General features: G+C 36.7%; 1 protein-coding gene across 1 annotated transcript; it reads right to left on the reverse strand.

The window, feature by feature from the left end:
* Positions 1-7,044: 7,044 nt before the first annotated feature.
* Positions 7,045-21,272, reverse strand: LOC121377671 (5'-deoxynucleotidase HDDC2-like). The gene is made up of 6 exons (XM_041505745.1): positions 21,176-21,272; positions 18,361-18,485; positions 16,941-17,043; positions 13,920-13,988; positions 11,513-11,651; positions 7,045-7,564 (listed from the first exon to the last, which is right to left on the reverse strand). The coding sequence occupies exons 1-6, from the start codon at positions 21,230-21,232 to the stop codon at positions 7,488-7,490; spliced, it is 570 nt and encodes a 189-aa protein (XP_041361679.1). The 5' UTR covers positions 21,233-21,272; the 3' UTR covers positions 7,045-7,487.
* Positions 21,273-21,362: the final 90 nt, after the last annotated feature.

The following is a 21,362-nucleotide window of genomic DNA, read 5'->3' on the forward strand; positions in this document are numbered from 1 at the left end:
ATATATATATATATATATATATATATATATATATAAATAAAATAAAAATCAGTTTCTTTGACGTAAGAAGAAAAGTAAGTGTTTTGGAAATAAAAGAATAATAATAAAACAAACAAACAAACAAACCAATTTTGGGTCCAATTTAGAAAACAATCGGCTCAGAAATAAACAACTTGTAGTAAATTCCACAGCATGAAAAAGGGCGTTCACCGTGGGACGAACAATAGATTTTCATATTAAATTAATTAAGACAAAAATGACCCGAATCTACTATATAAACATATAATATTAAGTACGAAAAACCCGTGAGGGCAATTACTGTAATTATTTTTCACAAATAAATTATTTAAGAAACATTTTTCAGTTGTTGGTTCAAACACACATTCAGACAAGTTTTTATTTGAAATTAAACTGAAATAACTTGCATTTATTTAAAATAAGCTTGGTAAATACAGTCACTGCTAAAAACAGTTATAAACAAGAGTTTATAACTTAATATATACTCTTCAAAAAACAACAAAAACAACCTCGTAGGGGAACCTGAAATATTAATGTTAATATCAACTATTAGACAGAACATACGTTTTGACCACAGACATCCTAGTAAAGAACGTTCAGGACTGTTTATCAACACACCGAAACACATTCCCATAGTTTGCACATGCATCACGCAGTTGCCCCGTACACGTGCGTGGGGTGTCATTCTCGATTTTGACAATTTTCAGGAAGGTCCATTAATCACCGTGGAACATTATTTCTGTCAGTCCTTTTCATTCTGTTGATCATACAGTTGTTATTGTTTTGTTTTTAGTAATTTTTATTGTTTGAATTTGCGATTTAGTGATAAAAAAAAACCCGTCAACTTTCAAATGTCACTTCTGACCCCAATCGTTCTTCAAGATCTTTGGTAGTCATAACACCTACTGTAATACTGAACTACCGGTTGTAATGTTTGCCCAATTAATTCACTATTATCATATAACCATTCCCCACAGCTAATATACCTTACAATTTTGGAAATTGTAAATTCTTATTGGAGTTCCCCTACTTTTTTTAAAGAGTATAGTTTAAAATACCCACTAGGTTCATATTTGATCCCCCACCCCCCAATCCAGACCTTGCTACGCCCCTGTAATGTCGAAGAGGTAGGCCTACATTGGCATGTTGTGAACGTTGAGCTACTAAATATGATTGGGGTAAGAAGCGGGGGGGGGGGGGGGGGGGTGCCCCTACTTTGTAGCAGCAGCGATGGTCTTTATATATTTATACATGTATATGTGTGTGTGTGTGTGTGTGACCCGCCCCCACTTGTTGCCACCTTCATACGCCCGTGAATATCAATGCTCCGAAGAGAAAAAGAAAGGGGGGGGGGGGGGGGGAGAATGCGAGAAAGAAATCTTTATTTAATGTCGCACTGGACACATTTGTATTTACGAGTATGTGGCGTCTGACATACTATTATTACGACTGAACTATTACCAAATAAATCTTAGATGCTCTTCCCTTCCCATCGTGAGGATAAAGGAGGATAAAGTCCCACCAGCATTTGTTATATTAGCCCAACTAAAACATTTTATGTGCAGTATTTCACTTTCACCCCCCCCCCCCCCCCCCCATTTTGAAAAGAATTTGGAAGAAAAAAAATGTTTTATTTAACGACTCACTCGACATATTTTAATTACGGTTAGGCCTATATGGAAAAGTTAAAGTTTGTTTTGTTTAACGACACAACTGGAGCATATTGATTTATTAATCATCGGCTATTGGATGTCAAACATTTGGTAATTTTGACATAGTCTTGGAGAGGAAACCCGCTACATTGTTTCGATTAGTAGCAAGGAATCTTTTATATGCACCACCCTACAGACAGGATAGCACACACCACGGCCTTTGATATACTAGTCATGGTGCACTAACTGGGACGAGAAACAGCACCAAATGGGGCCCACCGACGGGGATCGATCCCACACCGACCGTGCATCAAGTGAGCATTTTACCACTGGGCTACGTTCCGCCCCTACAATTATATAATGTCGGATACATGGTCAAGGACCACACAGATAATGAGAGGAAACTCGCTGCCGGAAAGGAATTTGGATGAAGTCTGAAGGAAAACAAATGAGAAAAAAGCCAGCTGCCGACACTTCCATGGGTTAATCCTTTCAATTAGCGACAAGGGATCTTCTGTGTGCACAATCCCACAAACAAGAAAGTACACTACGGAGATTGGTATATTAGTTGTGTATGTTGTGTATATGTATCTTCCAGTACAGGACACTACATACCACAACCTTTTATGGGCCAGTCGTGCAGCACTGTTGGGGATAGGTGAAACACGTCTATCCAGGCCGATTAATCCTGCTTTCCATTGCACCCCTGGCGAGTGTTCTACCACTGTGCTATACAGAGGATACTCCCCGAGTATTTTGCAATATCATAATTTATCAGCTGAATTTATACTTTTATCAACAGGGGCTGATAAATTATGATAACTAAAAACTCCCACAAAAACAAAACGAGTCGAATGCCGTTAAATTCTTACACTTACACTCGATGACACTACACTGTGTCATCATTATTTAGCTTCGTATTAAATTCGTTTTAGATATTTTATCGTAATTGCACTTCGTATCCCTTTTTTATAGGTACAGTTGTTTAAATTACGTTTTTTATTTTTCAAATACGATCAGATGCATTGGTAATCATCAAATTTAAATACGAAGAACCATGCACTTTTACAAAAAAGTAAATACGACTTCTATATTTTCACTGTGGCTAAAATACTGTGAAAATATGACTTTTCACCGGATATGACTTTTATGGTTTCCGTAGATCTATATATTGCATTGCTATGTATATGATAAAAGAGAATATTGTAAATTATAGTGACAGCGATATCTCCTACAAACGTCTTTACTGGATGATAATCGCAATCTACTGTTATTAAAGAGACACTGTATATCACATCATGTTACAGAAAGGAAGAACAAAGAATTCACATAATATGATTTATTTTAAAAAATGGCAGTGTATTGCAATGAAATACATGTATGTTACAGTGTACTCTAAACTAATGAACACACTTTCAAAAAGACTAAAATGAAGGAATGTTTTACTGAACAACCTACTCGACCAGGTGCGTGTGCAGGACTGTTTGCAGGGGAGACTGTCAATGTTTCAGTGTTTCTGCCAGAAAGAAATATTTGGGTACGGCACTATGGAACTGAATATTTACAATGTGTGTGCTGCGTGCACATGCTGTCCCACAGAAAGAAAATTGGTTACGTTTAGGGTTAATGTTAAGAAAATCATACAATAATGATAAGAGTCATTAATTTTATCAAAACATTAACTTACAAAACATTATATTTGCAAAAATACTGAGTATGACGCCATACCCATTATACCCTCTGGCAGAAACCCTGACTGTGGGCAAAGCAAGTTTGTAGAGGCAATAGTGCACCACTGGAAAATACATTGAAAAAAAAGAGATAATTATCTTTGGGAATATATAAAGAGAAAACAGTAGCACTAGAGCACATTGATTAATTAATCATTGGCTATTGGATGTCAGGGGTGCAGAAATTACTTGCCCGCTCGTCAAATGCGAGTAAAAATTCTCAAGAATAAGTTGAACAATGCAACTATCAGTCCAAAGGTTGATCTGTCATTTTCTGACTGATGATATTTTGTTTTTATTTTATAAATTTATGATTTTGTAAATCTATATGAAAGAACTGTGAAAAGCTGTCTTTATTAGAATATTTCAAAATATATAAATCATTTGATGTGAATACAGTGTATATTATAATATTATTAAACATTAATATATTGTTCAACAGTCTGGTGGACTATTAGAAATTCTGGCGGGCTAATAAATTTGAGTTGGTTCTGGTCCGGCGGGCTAGTGAAATATTTTTAATTTCTGTACCCCTGGATATCAAATATTTAATAATTCTGAGTCATATATCATCAGAGGAAACCCACTACATTTTTCCATTAGCAACAAGGGATCTATTACATGTATATTAACTTTTCCAGACAGGAATGCACATACCACAGCCTTTGACCAGTTGTGGTGCACTGGTTGGAACGAGAAAAAAAATCAGTTGAATGGATCCACTGAGGTGGTTCGATCCTGTGACTCAAGCACCTCAGGCGAGCACTCAACCAACTGAGCTAAATCCAGCTCCCCAATATAGAACAAGTAAACAAGTACCGTTAAAGAGACATTCCTGAGTTTGCTGCAATTTTTAAGATGTCATCAACTAACAGACTTTTAACGATTGTAATTAGATATCAAATCTATTTTTATGTATAAAATATTAATAACTGTATATTAAACATGTTTCTGATTGTTCTAATATTTGTACTAGGTTAAATTTCATTTTATTTCCTAAAGTAATTTTTTTTCGTACATACAAAATTATTTGACGACAAAATCTAGTTTGGGCTTCTTACAAATATTAAGACGACCAGAAACACATTGAATATACAGACATTGATATTCTAAACAAGAAAATATATTTAATATGTGAGTTTAATCGTACAAATATTTTATTACTCGGAAACATCTTACAATGCAGCAAACTCAGGAATGTCCCTTTAATAGTTACAAGAAGAATCCATTATAGATTGACATAATCGATCATCACATTGGGATGGTTGTTTCTCGATCCAGCCAGTGCATTACGACTTATAAACATCAAAGGTTGTGGTATGTGCTATCCTGACTGAGGGATGGTGCATATAAAAGATACCATGCTACTTAAGAAAAAACATGTAGTGGTTTTCCTCTCCATGCTATATGTCAAAATGACCACATGTTTATCATCCAACAGCTGTGATTAATAAATCAATGTGCTCTAGTGGTGTCGTTAAACAAAAACAAACTTTAACGGTAGGGCCCAACCAAACATCTTTCAATCAGTCGATCATATTTGGAACATCACTAACATATACACAGGGTTGCTACCATTAAAGGGACAGATCCTAGTTTCCACCCGTGAAAATTAACACTAAGTTTAGTTAAAGGGACAGACCCTAGTTTCCACCCGTGAAAATTAACACTACGTTTAGTTAAAGGGACAGACCCTAGTTTCAACCCGTGAAAATTAACACTAAGTTTAGTTAAAGGGACAGACCCTAGTATCAACCCGTGAAAATTAACACTAAGTTTAGTTAAAGGGACAGATCCTAGTTTCCACCCGTGAAAATTAACACTATGTTTAGTTAAAGGGACAGACCCTAGTATCAACCAGTTTATCAGTTTAAAGGGACAGACCCTAGTTTCCACCCGTGAAAATTAACACTAAGTTTAGTTAAAGGGACCGACCCTAGTTTCAACCCGTGAAAATTAACACTAAGTTTAGTTAAAGGGACAGACCCTAGTTTAAACCCGTGAAAATTAACACTAAGTTTAGTTAAAGGGACCGACCCTAGTTTCCACCCGTGAAACTTATCACTAAGTTTAGTTAAAGGGACAGACCCTAGTTTCCACCCGTGAAAATTAACACTAAGTTTAGTTAAAGGGACAGACCCTAGTTTCCACCTGTGAAAATTAACACTAAGTTTAGTTAAAGGGACAGACTCTAGTTTCAACCACTAAGTTTTAAAGGGACAGACCCTAGTATCAACCGTGAAAATTAACACTAAGTTTAGTTAAAGGGACAGACTCTAGTTTCAACAAATGAAAATTAACACTAAGTTTAGTTAAAGGGACAGACCCTAGTATCAACCGTGAAAATTAACACTAAGTTTAGTTAAAGGGACAGACCCTAGTTTCAACCCGTGAAAATTAACACTAAGTTTAGTTAAAGGGACAGACCCTAGTTTCAACCCGTGAAAATTAACACTAAGTTTAGTTAAAGGGACAGACCCTAGTTTAAACCCGTGAAAATTAACACTAAGTTTAGTTAAAGGGACAGACTCTAGTTTCAACAAATGAAAATTAACACTAAGTTTAGTTAAAGGGACAGACCCTAGTATCAACCGTGAAAATTAACACTAAGTTTAGTTAAAGGGACAGACCCTAGTTTAAACCAGTGAAAATTAACACTATGTTTAGTTAAAGGGACAGACCCTAGTTTCAACCCGTGAAAATTAACACTAAGTTTAGTTAAAGGGACAGACCCTAGTTTAAACCCGTGAAAATTAACACTAAGTTTAGTTAAAGGGACAGACCCTAGTTTCCACCTGTGAAAATTAACACTATGTTTAGTTAAAGGGACATGCCCTAGTTTCAACCCGTGAAAATTAACACTACGTTTAGTTAAAGGGACAGACCCTAGTTTCCACCTGTGAAAATTAACACTAAGTTTAGTTAAAGGGACAGACCCTAGTTTCAACCTGTAAAAATTAACACTAAGTTTAGTTAAAGGGACACACCCTAGTTTCCACCCGTGAAAATTAACACTAAGTTTAGTTAAAGGGACAGACCCTAGTATCAACCGTGAAAATTAACACTAAGTTTAGTTAAAGGGACAGACCCTAGTTTCAACCCGTGAAAATTAACACTAAGTTTAGTTAAAGGGACAGACCCTAGTTTCCACCTGTGAAAATTAACACTATGTTTAGTTAAAGGGACATGCCCTAGTTTCCACCTGTGAAAATTAACACTAAGTTTAGTTAAAGGGACAGACCCTAGTTTCCACCTGTGAAAATGAACACTAAGTTTAGTTAAAGGGACAGACCCTAGTTTCCACCTGTGAAAATTAACACTATGTTTAGTTAAAGGGACAGACCCTAGTTTCAACCTGTGAAAATTAACACTGCGTTTAGTTAAAGGGACAGACCCTAGTATCAACCTGTGAAAATTAACACTAAGTTTAGTTAAAGGGACAGACCCTAGTATCAACCGTGAAAATTAACACTAAGTTTAGTTAAAGGGACAGACTCTAGTTTCAACCCGTGAAAATTAACACTAAGGCTATTGAATGTCAAACATTTGGTCATTCTGACTCGTAGTCATCAGAGGAAACCCGCTACAATTTTCCTAATGCAGCAAGGGATTTTTTATATACACTTTCCCCACAGACAGGAAAGTACATACCACAGCCTTTGTCCAGTTGTGATGCACTGGTTGGAACGAGAAAAAACTCAATGAGCTGAATGGATCCACCACCAGCCCCTAAAGTTTGATAGTTATGTATGAATTACCAGACACCACGATGGGAACATTTTGTTCAGAATCGCATCACGATTTGCCACCCACGTTTCAGAGATCTAACACAGTTGACTAGAAACATCGCAAATCGAGATTTTGAAAATAAAATATTCCCTGCCATGCTTATTTTGATGCCGAATCAGTTCCTAAACCTGTCAGTTTTTTGTCTGCCAAAATCCTTTTACACTTTACTGTAGTCACATCATCCACACTGGCAATCGGTGTCACAGACTGGAAACCCTCTAGCTGACCACCTGTCTGATTTTCTTTATTGTTGGTCTGTGTGATGTATGGATAATATTAGTCTATTGGCTGATTTTCGTCAAGATGTTTTCGGATTACTTCTGACAGATTCCAGGGACTCCACCCACTGTTTCACTTGGTCTGTCTGGAATTTACCTGCAAGAATATGTATACACATTTCATAATTGATAATTTAAATCTACAAAATATTATTTATTACCAATGTAAAACAATGAACATTTAAAAAAAGAAAATGATGTCTTATAAACATGAAATCTTATACTCATAAAAAATGGCTTTCACAACAGATGAAAACAGAACTTTGCACTGCTTTGTTTGTTTGTTTTGTTTAACGACACCACTGGAGCACATTGATTAATTAATCATAGGCTATTGGATGTCAAACACTTGGTAATTCTGATTCGTAGTCATCAGAGGGAACCTGCTCCAATTTCCCAAATGCAGAAAGGGATCTTTTATATGCACTTTCCCCACAGACAGGATAGCACATGCCATGGCCTTTGTCTATTAGCAGGGCCATAGCTGGGGGGGGGGGGGGGGCAGGGGCAGAGCAGGAACAAAATCCAGAGAAAATTATAGAAACTTAAAGAAAATTCTCTTCTTAACCATTTAAGGAGTTTGAGACTATTAACTACTCAGTTGCCATTGAGTTGGAATGAGAAAAATTCCAATCAATTGCGACACAAGCACCTCAACTGAAACAGCAGGTCAGAGGTCAGAGTGTTTAACGTGCACACTGAGAGCAAGTTGTTGTAGCGCAGGCACGGACAGAGCTAAATGCTGCCCCATTTGTAATAGTCAGTGGCTTAAGATAAAATGTGTGCATGTCGTTTTGCAATGACATCACCTGTTACTGTTTGTTTTGCTTAAAGATACAACTAGAGCACTTTGATTTGTTAATCATTGGCTATTGGATGTCAATCATTTGGTAATTGTGACTGTTAGTCTTAGAGAGGAAACCCGCTGCATTTTTCCATTAGCAGTAATGGATCTTTTATATTCACATCCTACAGACTGGATAGCACATACCACAGACTTTGATTTAATAGTCATGATACACTGGTTGGAACAAGAAATTGCTCAATGGGCCCAACGACTAGGATCGATCCTAGACAGACTGCGCACATTGACTTTCAAACATTTAATAATTCTGACACATAGTTTTAGAGAAAAACTGCTACATTTTCTCATTAGTAGCATGGGATCTATTACATGCACTTTCAACAGAAAGGAAGGAAATGTTTTATTTAATGATGCACTCAACACATTTTATTTATGGTTATATATGGCGTCAGACATACATGTATGGTTAAGGACCACATAGACATTGAGAGTGGAAACACTGCTGTCACCACTTCATGGGCTACTCTTTTCAATTAGCAGCAAGGGATCTTTTATATGCACCATCCCACAAATGGGATAACACATACCACAGCCTTTGATATACCAGTCGTGGTGCACTGGCTGGAGCGAGAAACAGCCCAATGGGCCCACCGATGTGGATCGATCCCAGACCGACCGAGCATCATATTGCGACAGAAAGGACAGCACATGCCATGGACTTTGATGTAAAGTCATGGGGCACCAGTGTGGTTCGATCATACAGTCAAAGCATCTAGGTAGCACTAAACCAAATAACTTCCGGCTGGGTCAAAGTTCGAGGTGCACCCAACTTTTGATAGAGAAATGAACACCACAAGTCCTGTGATTGGTGATAAATATGAGTGTGTTGGTTGTAAAAAAAAAAAAAAAATGTTACTATTGTTGTCTATGGGATTTGATTTGGTGGTATACACCCTAAATAGATAGACAGAGACAGAGACAGAGAGAGAGAGAGAGAGAGAGAGAGAGAGAGAGAGAGAGAGAGAGAGAGAGAGAGAGAGAGAGAGAGAGAGAGAGAGAGACAGAGAGACATTTATGTCAATTGATATGCTGCAGGTAGGAGTTTTAGCCACATGTTACTATTGTCGTCTGTGGCATTTGATACACCCTCTATGGTAAGCATTCTACTGACTGAGCTACCTGTAGATCCCACTAAAGAGAAAACTAGCAAAGAATAAAGTGACAATGGGTAATAGGGAGAATAACCAACTGAGTATGAGGAACTACACATTATCTGTTTATTGTGAATGAATGAAACAGTTGTAAATATAAGCCTTAATTCATTCATTCACATGGGACAGATAATCCATTAAATAATTCCTTGTGGCTTGTTTTCCTGTCCTCATAGATGAGAATGCCCCATCCCAAAAAATACTAAAAATTACAGCAGCTTATTTAGAAACATTGTTAAAAGGACATAATGTTAAGCATGTTATAAATAATAATGCAAAGCTGTCACCACTCCTAGGGAGGTATGGGGCATGCACTCCCGGAAAGACGAGCTTCTGAGTTTAAAAAAAGTATTTTTCTAATTAGTTTAAATCATTTTAAGATGGGATTTTTTTTTGTGGTTTCGCAATATTTTTATTTATCTTAATTTTCATAATACAATATATTTTTTTTTAATAGTTGACACACATTGTGCATGGTGTTTTTTTTGTAAGTGTTTTTTTGACTTCGGGTATTAAAAAGCTGTCATAATATGTCCACCTTAAAGGGACACACCCTAGTTGCACTTTACTTACATTTTATTATTTAGAATACACATTTCCATTCACCTGAAATGTTTTTTGGTAATCCTGGTGTTTGTAATACCACAAAAAGCATTTTTCGTATTTCTTAAAAACCGTTGAGCAGACAAGGTCTAATCTATTTTTAGAGGGGATCTTCCCCTTTCAATGTCACAGACGTTGGTATACCACGTGACCATTATCATTTTGGTTCGGTTTGTTTTCTCGTGCATGGTTCGCGCAATCAACATCCGATTTGTTGTCGTTTGCTTGTTGTTCATTTGTGAGGTTTTTCTTCACAGTTCATGAACATTTTCATTAACAATAAAGTTCAGACAAGTAAGTATCTCAATACAAAACGTTACAAACCCTTAAAACCAATAAGTCTTACGATATCTGGAGAGGACAGAACAGTTGGAACATGCCCAGGAGAGGTGAAAGGAACGCACCCCAAGTCTGTGTGCACTCTGGGAAATTTGTTGTGACATAGGCATTTCTGTGCTTCGAGCGACATCAGAATACTACTTTCAAAATTATTTCAAGATATTGGGTCACGGGGATTCCCATGGTATTTATCGATATAAAACCTGCTTTTTCACTCTATTTTATAAAAACATGATCTAAGTGTGTTACAGTTTTGTAGATTAACCAAAATTAGAATTAATTTTCGCAGGCTGAAACTAGGGCGTGCGACTTTAAAGAATATGTGGAGTACATTGTCCGACATACTGAATAACTTTGTGATTTAAGAACAGATTGGATTTTGCACCAAATACCGAATCATGATGTACATGTATGTAGTATTATTAATCATTAAATTTATTAAAAATGTGTACCAGAAAAAAAGAGAGAGTGTTTTACCAATGTCACGTCTTTGGCTGTAGGCTATGGTTAAATGTTACATTAAAACAAGTATTTTTCGTCCTCTTTATTAATCAATATTATGTTTAAATGATGCATACTTAACAGTGGCTGCCTTATTGGAATTTGCCAACAAATTCGCTGCTGTCACTTGTTTGTCTGGCAGGTATTAATATGCCGGTTGCTTGATGGCACACCGACTGGCATACGTCGCTTTTTTCCAAACGAGTACCGTACGTAGATTTAAATAAAAAGGGACCAATGGTGATGAAGAGAATGTATGTGGATAATATAACCGCGGCAATGTTGGAATCACCAAAATGGCAGTTGGTATAAAACCTGGATTACTGGGTAAATATAACATCCGGATAGCTGGGATGGTACAAAACCCAGACATCTGGGGTGAAATGTAGCCAATTTTGACAAAACCCAGAACAAAATCTAGCATTCCGGAGGATGTTCATCTATGTGTCCTGGACAGAGGAGCTAATGATAGTTGACACCTGCACCCATGACAGGTGTGTGCTACAACAGCTTGTTATGAATGTGCATGCTAAGACTTATGACCTGACCTGACCGGACCTTGTTAGTTATTCTCTAGTTCAGTTACCTTTTGTTGAGGCGAAGAACTCCTCTAAACACTTTGGTTTGTCTTCAAGTTGTTCATATTCATACGCCTGTAGAATCATCTCAAACTTGTCTAAGTCTTTAACATACGCCGCTTCTGCACTACTCTGGTCTTCATATTCCTTTAAAAAAACATGGTGTAGTCATACGTGGCATTTGTGGATCAATTAAAACTGTGAACTTATAGTAGTAATAAATATAACTAAAATGAAATGAATAAAAATAAAAATAATTCATTATTAAACATATATTCCTTTCCTTGATTTGTGTAATATAAGTTGTAGAAGCATCACGAGGGGTATATGGCTTTTTATGTACCCTTTGTGTGTTCTTTTACCCCGAGCCGAAGGCGAGGGGGTAAAAGAACACACAGAGGGTACATAAAACGCCATATACCCCGAGAGATGCTTCTACAACGAATTTATCTTGCCGACATGTTAAACCATATAGCTAAATAATCAAAATAACGCCAGACAATAATTGTTAACAATTTATTAACGAAGCCGTACCACGCGGACGCGAACGAAACCACTTGCCAGTGACGAAAAATAGTTCCATCGATAAACGAGTTTTTAACTTCAAATGTTTGTAATACGAAATTGTCTGAAACAGATATTAATAAAAAAAAAAAAAAAATTAATTTTTTTTATCAGAAATGTATGTAGTAAAAAAATAAAAATATTAAAAAAAAAAAAACAACTGTTGCTAATCGCGCACTAATACAATAACACCACGACCGTAATTAGGTGGCCGAGTTCAACATTGCAGCTTTTAAAAGTATTGAAATAGTGTATTTTATAGTAAAAATAAAATTAATTATGTATACTTGATTGATTATCAATGTTATTTATAATCTAATTATTGCTTTAGAATTAACTGGGGCGGCTGGAAACTGTTGGAAATTACAGACGGGGTATAAGAGAATTTGGCTCCGCCCACAGGGGGATAAGGGATTTGTCCAACGGCAAACAACCAATGAGATTAAAGAATTTTACATGAAGGCGAGATAATGCTGTTTGTCCAGGTCTATAATGACTCTATGTTGGAGATCTGGAACTCTTATCATGACAGTGGGGCGATCGCTAATTAATGGAACAGTCAGATGAGCTTGTACAGACAAGTATGAAAATCCACGGGCCTCAGATTCTTATACACATTTTTCCATTTCATGATCAAACGCAACACAAGATCATAATTATTAAATTTCTACTTAAAATTTATAGTCATTTCATCTTGATTACCGACTGTCAAAATGTTCCCTGCACTAGAGCATATACAGGTAAATTAATCGTCGGCTTTTGTGTGTCAAACATTTTGTAATTCTGACAGTCTTCAATGGAAATCTGCTGCATTTTTCCACTAGCAGCATGGGATCCTTTGTTACACATTTTTCTGAACAAAACATTCAATGGTGAAACTGATGAAGGATATGTTTTATTTACTAGTAACAACGCACTCAACACATTTTATTTATGGTTATATGGTATCAGATATATGGTTAAGGACCACATAGATATTGAAAAAGAAAACCTGCTGTCGCCACTTCATAAGCTACTCTTTTTGATTAGCAAGGGATCTTTGATATGCACCATCCCACAGACAGGGTAGTACATACCACGACCTTTGTTACACCAGTTGTGGTGCAGTGTCTGGAAGGAGAAATAGCCCAATGGGCCCACCGACAGGGATCGATCCCAGACTGACCATGCATCGAGCGAGCACTTTACCACTGGGCTACCTTGCCTACATCCTGTCCTGTGAAACTGATGAAAGGCAAGTGCACATTCACTACTTACCATTTATGGGCGAGTATGAAGTGAGCACAACATGGTTCATACAGGTATGGAAATATAAATTTCCATAACTTTTCCAAAACCACGAAGATAAATTTCCAAAACTCATTTTAATATGATTCACTATTAACAATACATTTTATAAGCAACTTCAATTATAAAGTCATTGTTCTGCATGTACAGGTATTGTAAAGGACCAAATAAGATAAGAGACTAAAATGCAAAGAGAGAGAGAGAAAAGTTTGTTTTTAATTTTATTTTTAGCAATCAAATATTGATTTTCACCACTAAGCTTTTTAATATATTTCCAAAAGTACAATTTTCCAAAACTATGAGCAAAAATGTTATTTTTCCAAAACTTTCCATACTCTTGGAAATGATGATTTTTTTTCTTCAAAAACCCGTATGAACCCTAGCACAAGTAACTGCATGACTCTGATGAATGCCTGCTCTATGTTTAATGACTGCAAACTACATGTATTTGACTGGTCCTTAATGTGGTCATTTGGTTTAATGCAAAGCCGACAAACCAGTGTAGCGAATGCTTTTTCTGCTCAGTCTGGCTGAACTCGGCACAAGACCGTCTCCATCTCTTACCTTCCACAGACAGTAAATCTCTCGCCCGACACTCGACTCAACAAGACTGCTGATGTAGCCCATCGCTGCCTGAATCAAATCATTTCAACAGTATTAATTATTAGAGAACTTATTTCAAAATTAAGTATAATTTTTTAAGACATAAATAATTTAAGTTTCATGTGTTTTCAAAAAAAGAAACAAAAGAACAACAAAAACAAAGGAAAAAAAACATGGAAAAGAAAATCAGTGTAAATCAGAGGTTAAAGATTCCCACTGTATGGAAAGAAGGAAAGAAATGTTTTATTTAACGACAGTCAACACATTTTATTTACAGTTATATTGTGTTGAACATATGGTTAAGGACAACACGGATATTGAGAGAGGTAACCTGTCGCCACATCATGGGCTACTCGTTTTGATTAGCAGCAAGGGATCTTTTACATACACCATCCCTTAGACAGGATAGTACATACCACAGCCTTTAATTGTTACACCAGTTCTGGGGTAAAGCCAGAGAGGAAAAAACACTGAAGCAAACCCAGACCTGTAAAATAAATATCAGTGTCATGGGAAAAATAAAATAAATCTGGGGACATTCAAGACACTGCAAGCACCTCATCTGCTTCATGCTAGCTACGCCATTGCAGTTGTGGAGCACTGGCTGGAACAAGAAATAGCCCAATGGGCCCACCGACGGGGATCTATCCCAGACTGACCGTGCGTCAAGCGAGCACTTTACCACTGGGCTCGCCATCTCCCACTGTATGATGCTCGCAGAAAGAAGAATTTTCATGTCTGACAAACAACTTAGTTGAATGCATATATGCCAATTGTCCATTTAAGTTTGTTTTGGAAGATTTGATATGTAAAAGCAACTGAAATGCCTTTTATTGAAATTAACATTAAGGTTGGAGCCAATGGCTGAGTTGTGATAGTCAAGTACATAATTATACATGTATGATATGTACTATTGTTTTCCCTAGCTTGTTTTAGCATGGAGCGGCACCATGCCTCAATAGTCTAGCACCATCTTGCCTTAATCAGCACTATGCTGCACTGAGATTAAACAAGCCTTTTTTAGTAATTAATTCTAAAATTGCCTTTATAAAACACCCAAAAAGGTATTATTAATTAATAAAATATGCATTTTATATCTTTTGCCATTCATTTATTAATACAAGCACATAAATTACATTTTTTTTTTTAATGAAATACAAGTGCCCCAAAAATGGTGAAAATGCCCCAAAAATGTTTGGTTTACCATGCCTTGCCTAATTTCTAGGGAAATCACTATGTACATATGATTGGCCCTTGCCCAGTGGCAAGTGATATATATTTTTTTAATTATGAACCTCTGTAAATTAAGAAAAAGAAGAGTATAGAACATTACATGTACAAGAAAGAAGAAGAAATTATTTATATGAAAATGTTCAGAGATTATCAACAACGTGGCAACAATCAGCAATTTACCTGCAAGAATCCATGGTCTAGCTGAAACTGTGATATTTCAAATTCAATAAACTGATTTATTTCACAGACCAAATGGAGCAACACTGGTTGTCAAGCTTTGGAGTTCCAAAGAAGACTTGACAGAGACAGCATTTGTTATCACCACAACCGGACTCCAAATCTAAAGCATGATCAACTATAGCTTGAACGCAGAAGAAGAAGATTTATTTCAGTTCATTCCTGTGTTTATATCCCATTAAGGTTGAAGCACACTGTCCTGGACACACAAATCAGTTATCTGGGCTGTCTGTCCAGAACAATAGATTAATTGTTAGTGGTTATTCGCCTTACTCCTACCCATTTAACTGTTATACTGTGTGCTGGGTTAATTTGGAGCTGGTACCAGGATGCGAACCCAGCACCTACAAGTACCAGACTTACAGTCAATGGCTTAACCACTACACCACTGAGGCCGGTATGTGAATGGCGCTTACAAACTAGTTCTATACTAAGATTGGTTTCTTATAAACCCATTTGTGAGAACATTCTTTGCTATTTTTGTCAACACATACCTGTTTACACATTTACGTGTGTTAACAATTTCAAGACATATGACTGGCTGCTCCTAAGTGATGACCAGGTCACCAATGCTATACATCCAGTGTTCTATATTAACGGTATCCCGATATCCAATGGATACCAGATTTTAATTTTTGATGTCAGACTTCAAGAACCCAGTATTCCTCCAGGATATCATATAATGTTTATTTTTCATCGCCATTTACCAGTGAAGTTAAGTAACAGTATTTTTGAGCTTGTACCCAGTCTAATGCTACGCCATAACAATATTTTCCCCAACTCGTATCCAGTTTAATCCTACACTGGAGCAATAGTGGTGCAGCAATAGACTGTGAACCGCTAAGTCAATATTGCGTTTGTTTGATATTTCCTCCCTTCAAATTTTATTGAGATATAGATTCCACGTCTGCAGAAAATTACTGCTAAATACTAATTTATGTCAATATTACGCAAAAATGGATGCAACAAATCTGTTTGCTGATTCCTTTTGATTATGAATTCTGTGATTTTGATTGCGATATCAGCGTAGCAATAGGCATGCAACGAGAACAGTGTCGTCCATGTTTGTTATGATGTTATTTATGAATTTTATTTAAATGGGATACTAAATTCTGAGGTGGGATACCAGATTTTGAAATGTTAGTATCCAACTGGGATACTGTCCAAAACTTTTAATCTCGAACACTGACATCTAATAAAAAAAGAGCATGATGGAAATTGATTACACTGTGACATATAGTTAACCTGACAATCATGTGTCTGTGATGTGTAAGTGCAACGGCTGTAAATAACTTTTAGTAAAAAAAAGACGTAAAAATTTGCTTAAAACCTGGTTTTTGAGGATATGTAAGAATTAAAATAATACATCTGTGTCCATTAGATACCATTTATCTTACAACTCGTTGTATAAAAATGTCTCAAACTCACTTTCGTTCGTTAGATACGTTTTAAAACAACTCGTTGTGAGATAAATGGTATTTAACGAACACTCATGTATTATTCTCTGTTTACCTCTTCCTTCTTGTGTTTCTCTTCCTTGCTAATCCCGTCGCTCGGGGCGATATCTCCAACCATACTCTCAGCCATATCATGTACGAGTGCAAGTTTAATACACCTGCAAACAAACAAACAAACAAACAGTCAATATGTGCTATAAAATTTGTGCTCTATAATGATGTACCAAGTACTGATTATATCAATGTGATGCTCCCATTATGAAATCCATAATCCAGAGCAAAATATTTCACACAAACCTTCATTCTGTCCATGTATTGGTTATGTCAATTCAGTGTGCGATTTTGAGGAGAGTCCGGGAGACCAACGCTCACAAAAATCATACAGGATTCTCTAGCTTGGCTGGCATATGAGCCTGTATGGCTCGTGAAAATTATTTTTACAAATTACATTGATTCTTTGAAATGACACAGGCAACATATATCTCAAAATACTAGGAAACCACAATCTTGAATAGCGATCTTTTCCAAGGTTTCCTACAAAACATTTGGTGTATCTGGTGTTCTAATGGAGACGCATGGCAGGGCTTGCTGGGTTGGTGGTGGGCTCTAAAGATTTGCAAACAGGGAGACCTTATGAAACTTAAATTTTTTAAACCAAAATCACACACTGCAATTTAAATTAGCACAGATCAGCAACTGAAAATGTTGTGACTCATTACTGATTCTGAAAGTCACTTAAGCAAGTATGCATCAAAGATACCGGCCATTTTTGTTTCTTTTTTTAGTTTTTCTTAACTTACAGTATCAACCGGAAATACTGTCATCAAAATTTACATGATTAGTATAATTCACTTAACTGAACACTTGGTTATCTCAGTAAAAACGTTATGTAAACTGGCTTCCAGTATATAGTATTATAAAGGAAGGAAGGAAGAAAATGTTTTACTTAACGACACACTCAACACATTTTATTTAAAGTTATATGGCATCAGATATATGATTAAAGACCACACAGATATATAGAGAGAAAACCCACTATTGCCACTTCATGTGCTACTCTTTTCAAGTAGCAGCAAGGGATCTTTTATATGTACCATCCCACAGACAGGATAGTGCATACCACATCCTTTGTTACACCATTTGTAGAGCACTGGCTGGAACAAGAAATAGCCCAATGGGGCCACCGACGGGGATTGATCCTAAACAGACCATGCATCAAGCAAGCGCTTTACCACTGGGCTACTTCCCGCCCATATTATGAAGGAAACCCACCACATTTTTTATTTAGTATTTTATTTATTTATATACTTTTATATTTTTTTATTTATTTATATACAGTTACTGGTTTAAAAAGGCTGTAGGCAGGTTCAAAATTGACTTTGGTGAGGATTTTGCCTTCAACAAAACAATTTCAAAATTGCTGTATATGTAACAAAATTAATTGCAGAGTTCGAGCCCTGTATACCATGCAGTACCTGTCTTTATCAAGTCCGCTTGCGGGATCCACCAGGAAAGCTAAAATGGCCATTCTGTACATGTGATCAGCCACGCTCTCTGGGCGGGTGATATTGCTACGTACCCAGCCAGTTCGCTGAACTCTCTAAAACAAAACAAACACAATACATACTATAAATGTAAATTACATGTGTCATGTATTACAGGAGCCTGTAGGAACCCGATTGGTGGTTGGGAGATGGGCAGGGACCTGTGTCCCACCACTCGAGAATGAAAATGTGCATTTTATTGTCCTACTCTATATAAATAAAGGTAAACATATACAGGGCTAGCTCTGGCACTCGTCAAATAATTTTTTATGTAATCACTGATATTTTGTTACAAAATAACTGGGTTCCTGTAATTTTTAAAGTTTAATAGATAATTTGGTAAAATGTTCTGCTTAAGTTTAACGACACACTAAAAAAAAATATTTACAGAACTTTATATATATGGCATAATATGGCTATGGACCTGCACATATAATGAGACCAATGGGACTTAACAAATTGATTTAAATATTATTTATATATTCATAATATGTGCTATTGTTCCTCATGCTATACATATTACATGTATGTTGCTGTTGTTTCTTTGAATGTATGTATGTATAATATCATGTATAGATTAGAGAGGGCCTCATGGGAGACCAGTCACCTTGTACTGAATGTGTTTACCCTCTGAAAATAAAGAATTTTATTATTTTTATTATTATTATTATGGGCTACTCTTTCCTATTAGCAGCCAGGGATCTTTTATATGCAGCATTGCACAGACAGAATAGTACATACCACGGCCTTTGTTACACCAGTTGTGGAGCACTGGTTGGAATAAGGAATACATGTACCCTAATATGGGCCCACAAACAGTGATCAATCCTAGACCGCCTGTGCATCAGGTGGGTGGTTTACCACTGGGCTATATCCCGGCACTTCATCAGCTAAGTATATATGAATAGCATTTTTAAAAACTAATTATTATAGTGATACAGGGAAGCACTTTCCTTTGGCACTGTCACTAACCCTAACCCTAACTCTATTTATGATAAGTATTTATAATGTTCTTTATACGTGACAGTGCCAAAGGAAAGTCCTACCCTGTGTTTTTGCTATGGAGTAATCTCTGACTGAGAGAGAGTGAACATAACTGTCCAAATGTCTTTCAAGATCTGGAACAGCAGAGTGCTCAGGCTATGTGATAGTAATAAAGTAGTAGTATGTTAGTTGGTGTGTAACCTGTAGGGTTGGGCACCAACTAACATACTACTACTTTATTACTATCACATATCTTGATCCAGATCTTGAATTTTTATTTATTTTTGGTGGCATCTTTGTTAACTCTTCGGATGTGATAAAGGATCAGACCGGCCTTGGTGGCATCATGGTTAGGCCATTGATCTATAGGCTGGTAGGTAATGGGTTCGGATCCCAGTCGAGGCATGGGATTTTTAATCCAGATACCGACTCCAAACCCTGAGTGAGTGCTCCGCAAGGCTCAGTGGGTAGGTGTAAACCACTTTCACCGACCAGTGATCTATAACTGGTTCAACAAAGGCCATGGTTTGTGCTATCCTGCCTGTGGGAAGCGCAAATAAAAGATCCCTTGCTGCTAATCGGAAATAGTAGCCCATCTAGTGGCGACAGCGGGTTTCCTCTCAAAATCTGTGTGGTCCTTAACCATATGTCTGACGCGGGTTATAGCGAAAACGGAACCATGCCAAAACGGCCCCAGGCGAAAACGGAACCAAATTGGACAAAACGGAACCTGTGTTGGCTAAAACGGCACCAAAATCAAAACCTATTTATCTCGCATTCCCAATGAGAAAACAATATATGCTATTATAACATGATTGCTCATAGTTCATTTTTATGTGAATTAAATAAAAGAAATTGTTTATATACATGAGTGTTGTTATTTTTGGGCTACATAGTAAGGGCCTCGATTAGTGACGTCAAGCATCATCTTAGCACGTGCTCAAGCTAAAAATAACAGTTGTACTGAAGGCACTAATTTACTCTATTACCTTTTTAAACACAGCAACAACTAACAGATCTCATGAAGGAAGTCAGACATAATAAAGTAAAATGATGTTTATTTATTTACAAAACAAGCAATCGATTGTTGTGTACTTAACCAAGCAAGCTCGGCAAGGCTGTGCAGTGAACATCGTGAGCTTTGATGTTTTGTCTGCGACACTCTGGCTAGACGGAATCGGTGATGGGGATTAACAATTAGCAATACAGGTGTAATTCTAGTAACTTAAATGCTTGATAATCAACAGTCTACAGTAATAACAACTCAAAAGATTTGGTAAGTGTTAATTCCTATCGTAGCACAATCCACGGTTTCACATGTTGAATAATACGATTTTGACCGGCTTTATTCGGCAATAAACCTAAGTCATGATTTTTCATTTTTCTCTCTCTCTCTATTATGTGTGGTTCCGTTTTAGCCAATACAGTGAGGTGCCGTTTTAGCCACAATCGGTTCCGTTTTCGCCAACGAAAATGGTTCCGTTTTCGCTAACAAAAATGGTTCCGTTTTGGTAGTGGTTCCGTTTTAGCCTGATCCCTCTGACGCCATACAACCGTAAATAAAATGTGTTGAGTGCGTCGTTAAATAAAACATTTCTTTCTTTCTTTCTTTCAAAGTGCTCTACTAGTACTAGCCTCTAGTGACGTCGTTATATAAAACAAACTTTACTTTGATAAATAATGATAAAGGATCAGAATACAGGATCAATGGATCCGTCGGTATTATTATACATGTGTACTCAACAAAATGTGATGTCGTTACCTTTAACTGACCTATGAGAGTCATAAATTCTATCATCTTTGAAAAATCTCCACTCATTTTGAACCTTCCACACTTTCGCTTTTGTCAAAGAAGCGAGGCAGCTCTTCTTTCGGAAGAAAACAAAAAGTTGCAGATTATCCAATACATTTGTCAAACACAGAGCAGATTTTACAACAGTTATTTTGAT

The sequence above is a fragment of the Gigantopelta aegis genome, chromosome 7 (genome assembly GCF_016097555.1).
Source record: "Gigantopelta aegis isolate Gae_Host chromosome 7, Gae_host_genome, whole genome shotgun sequence".
Taxonomy (NCBI): Eukaryota; Metazoa; Mollusca; class Gastropoda; order Neomphalida; family Peltospiridae; genus Gigantopelta; species Gigantopelta aegis.

What these genes read in the sequence shown, in the direction of transcription:
- LOC121377671 (XM_041505745.1), bottom strand. Translation starts at nt 21,232, where the DNA reads ATGAGTGGAGATTTTTCAAAGATGATAGAATTTATGACTCTCATAGGT. An exon ending in CTCTCATAGGTCAGTTAAAG is followed by an intron (nt 18,486 to 21,175) that starts GTAACGACATCA and finishes GTTTTGTTTTAG; the next exon opens with AGAGTTCAGCGAACTGGCTG. An exon ending in AGATTTACTGTCTGTGGAAG is followed by an intron (nt 11,652 to 13,919) that starts GTAAGAGATGGA and finishes GTTTTTTTAAAG; the next exon opens with GAATATGAAGACCAGAGTAG.